Source organism: Pelophylax lessonae (genome assembly GCF_965119305.1).
Source record: "Pelophylax lessonae genome assembly, chromosome: 9".
NCBI lineage: Eukaryota > Metazoa > Chordata > Amphibia > Anura > Ranidae > Pelophylax > Pelophylax lessonae.
In genome coordinates this window covers 29,965,262-29,969,525 of record NC_138776.1, presented here as the reverse complement: position 1 = coordinate 29,969,525, position 4,264 = coordinate 29,965,262, and the positions used below count along the sequence as shown (strand labels likewise).

Genomic DNA, 4,264 nt, shown 5'->3' with positions numbered 1-4,264 from the left:
ATATCTCCTACATGACTACTGACGTGGAACTACTTCTGCAGCTGAAAATCCACACCTTATAAGAAACGCAAGGAGCGTTACACAATCACAGTCCATCTGTACCATGTGGATAGCTGTGGCCAATAGTAAATACTGAACAAATAGATTTCATTAAGTAAAAATTGTTGTTAATAAGAGAGTGAAATTCACTGTTAACAATCATAGTGTGCAACAAAATAAAATCCTGATCTCCTCCCTAGAGTAGTAAGTACAGTGTTGGTATGGCTAAGTAACAATGTTCAAAATTGCCAGTAACATGGACTTTATTTAAATGAAAAAGATGTCAGTGGCATTTGTTGAGAGATATGTCCAAGTAATGAGCAAGTGTAACTATTCTGTATAAGAAGAACATTATCTATAGGAGTTAAAAGGCATTCAACCCTCTGGGTTAAGCAGCCTTGTGCTCCTTCAGGACAAATGCACCAGGCTAACCCTTGTGGTTCAGTACATATAGTAAAACACACCAACCTTTTGGTTTGTGACCCATAATTCAATAAGTAATGGCCAGTCGCAGGTGAAAGTCAGTGGTTATGGCGGGGGACAGCAGTCCTGTTGGTGAGGAGACCAGGGTACTTCATGTCCCTCACCTTGCATCTTGGTCTCTATATTGGAGCCTGCTGTGGCGAATTGTAAGCCCAAGGACCTGGCCTTGGTAGTTAGGAGAGCAAGGCCTTGCAAAAGTACCAGCAATCTGGCTTCCTATAGCGTGTGTCCAAGAGGCGAAGTGTAGTCATTACACAGAGTTGTAATTATGTAGAAGGCACATGGTGTCAAGAGAAAACACGTAAAGCTGGTTAAGGGTGGGTAATGTTTTTCATTCCCTTCTTGCAAATGCTAAAGGATAATGAGAGTGAAAAGTCTGGGTCTACAGTGTCTGTTTATTTCTGCCAAGGGGAGGGTAAATGCCTTAGGAACCAAAGTGTGAAGTGCTACTTTAATGGTGTGTGGTTTCTAAGCTGCCCTCTAGGAGGCAACCTCCCTACATGACTAGTCTTCCTCCACATACATGAATAATAGAGAAAGAATGAGATAAATCTATTTGCTCTTCTGACTCTAAAATTTTTGAGAATTTGAGAAAGAGTCGGAAGAGCAAATAGATTTATCTCATTCTTTCTCTATTTGTCGTGGTTATGATTGGCATAGTAGGTTGATGAAAAATCAAACATTTCAACGTTTCTATTGGAAGAGAATTAGAGCAGAAGTGTTCCAAACTACCTGTTTTTGGAAAAGATCTACCATTTGTCCTGGTGACGATTGGGATAGTAAATTGATTGAAAATCAAACATTTCAAATTTGCTATTGGAATTAGAGGGAAAATTAGAGGGGATGTGTGCCTGAGGTAACTCTAACTCATTCTGCTGGATACAGTTCCTATTAATCCCTTAACACTTGGAGCACTGAACACACAGACCCATGCATTGATATGGTCCAGATTTGAGCTCCAGGAGTCCATCCGAACACTTAGGGCCTTTGTTAACTGGGGGCTCAGGTCACTTGGTGCATGTTTTATAAGGGGCTTCTCTCTCACCTTCAGAAGAGTAATTCATTTCGCCTAGCCACTACCCACCCCTCAACCCAACCAGCCTTACGCCAGTAAATAACACATTAACTCTTATTCAACAAGTAGCTTAGCCCTCATCATCCATTACATTCCTGTCTGAGACAATGATGAAGCAAGGAGTATCTTTGCTTTCAACCTTACTTGAAGAGGTTAACAAAGTACAACAGTCCACATATTGTATAGTCATTTATATACATATTATACACAGTTTCCAACTACTAACAATAGCAAACAGATCAAAAATTTCCCAAGTGCTAGTATTCACAAGCCCCCATCAGTCCAATCCCTCCCCCAGGGTAAAAGGGGGGCTCTCCTCCCCAGAGGTCCATCCTTCCTCTAACAGCTGATGGCGCAGAAGACTTAGATTGGCTCTGATAAAATAGATTAGTTATCTTTAACATGTATTATATCAGGAAAATCAGATTCCTCTTCCTTTTTATATTTTGTATAGCATCCAAAATATCTTGGTTCCTTAAAGTGTAGACAAACGGGTTGAGCATTGGAACCACAGCTGTATAAAGCAAGGTCAGCCACCTGTCCAGTTCCTTTGAACCTTCAGATTCTTGTTTGCCATACAATATAATTATTGGGCCATAGAATAATATTACTGTGGTGAGGTGGGAGGTGCAACTGGAATAAGCTTTCAGTCGTCCCTCTGAGGAATTAATTTTCAGTATGGTGGAGGTGATGAATAAGTAGGAGGACATAATAAGCAAAAAAGGAAAAGATGCCAACAGTACATCCCCACATAACAGAAGGATGTATCTACTTGTAGCATCACTAGAGGTTATTGCATACAGTTGTTTCAGATCGCAAAAGAAATGGTCAACCTTTTGTGTGATACAGAAAGATAACAGAGATGTGGCTAACACATAGACTGCTGCATTAGTCACAGATATAAGCCAAGTGGACAGAGCCAGTGAGATGCATACATCTTTACTCATGAGTAAGGAATATTGCAACGGCTTACAGATAGCTACGTATCGGTCATAAGCCATGGCGGTCAGTAGAAGCATATCACAAACACCTGACAATGAGAAGAAGTACACCTGAGTCATACAGGCAGGGAAAGACATCCAATGGTCATGTGTTAGAAGTATGGAGAGCAGTTTTGGAAGAGTTACTGAAACATACATAACATCACTAATAGCAAGATTACTCAAGAAGAAATACATTGGATTATGGAGCTGGGGAACCAGACACACCAATACAGAAATGATTATGTTTCCAAGGACAGTCGTCAGATACATCAATAGCATTGCAGTGAAAAGGAGACATTGTCCAGTATTAGAGATGTAGAAAGCTGAAATGTAGAACATGTTTTCTGTACTGTTCGAGCATTCCTCCATCTTCTGTGCAAAGAAAAAAAAAATGTTTTTACTTTTATCATTTATTTAACCACTTGCATTCTGGTTGTCATACGTAAACAACTTGTAGGGGTAGATAAACTGAGCACCCAGTATCCAATTAGAAGCAAATGGAGGTGAATATGTAGTTGTCTTATTGAAAGTAGCAAAGACTTTGCTGCCACCTCCGAATGAACCAACGACTATCAAGATTTCGGTGTCACAGACAGACCAATTTGAGATATAGCCCCATTCACCATTAACATGCAGCACCTCTGAATTAGGAGGAGTCTTTGTTCACCCAAAACATGTTGGCTTGATCAGTTTTTGCTACTTTCAATAAAACGACTACATATTCACCTCCATTTTTCTTCTAATTGGATACTGGGCGCTCCGTTTATCTACCTCTAATAGTAAATGCGGAACTGGCCTTGTGGCCCTACCCAGAGGTAGCAGCCTAAGCCCCCTAAAAGGGCTCACTGCCACTCTTCTACTATATTGGGCCACAAATATCTGGATTTAACTTTCCCCACTCACCCCCATCATCACCCACACACAGACCTCACATATGAGTGAGTCAGTCCAGCACGATCTCCAACCCTTTAGAAATACATACACGACTGGACTGCTCTTACCTGAAGTCAGGAGGGGATTTTAAAATGGCCTCCCCTTTGTGGTGTTTGGCCCTGTACCACATGATTGCTCTGACCAATCACACATGTAGACAAAGGTTGCAGTTTGCTGCCAGTCCTCTGTTTCTTTTCCCACACTGATCGGTTGTGGGAGGAAACAGAGTTTTTCCTACAGTGATCAGCAGTAGCTTTTCATACAGTTGCACCCACCCCAGCCTGCCACAGTATCTCTGATGGCTAGCCACACCAGCCCCAATGTCACTAAACCAAAGAAGCCAGCCGGTGAGGGGATTATTCTGAATCTGGAAGCCCCCTTTAAAAAAGGGGGTCCCAGATCCAACACCCCCATTTGAATGAGTATGGGGTACATAGTCAAAATCTCATGTCTTTAATTACTTTTTACACCTTTTTGATGTATGGGTAGGGGTACTATGTATCCAACACTCATTCACATAAGGGGGGGGGATGGATCTGAGGCCTTCCAGGGGGGGATTTTGAATAAGTCTACATGAAAAAAAGATGCTTTGGGGCAGGGGGCAGACCCTCCCCTGCCCCAAAGCACCCCCCTTGTTGAGGGCATGTGGCCTGGTATGGTTCTGGGGGGGTGGGGGGGCGATCACTCGTCACCTCTTTTCCTGACCTGCCAGGCTGCGTGCCCGGATTAGGGTCTGTTATGGATTTTGGGG

At 42.3% G+C, this 4,264-nt stretch overlaps 1 protein-coding gene across 1 annotated transcript; it reads right to left on the bottom strand.

The window, feature by feature from the left end:
• Window positions 1-2,004: 2,004 nt before the first annotated feature.
• On the bottom strand, window positions 2,005-2,949 carry LOC309564191 (olfactory receptor 1J21-like; the record flags this gene model as incomplete). The annotated part of the gene is made up of 1 exon (XM_082268822.1): window positions 2,005-2,949. One exon carries the CDS (start codon window positions 2,947-2,949, stop codon window positions 2,005-2,007), a length of 945 nt encoding a protein of 314 aa, XP_082124948.1.
• Between the last annotated feature and the right edge of the window lie 1,315 nt (window positions 2,950-4,264).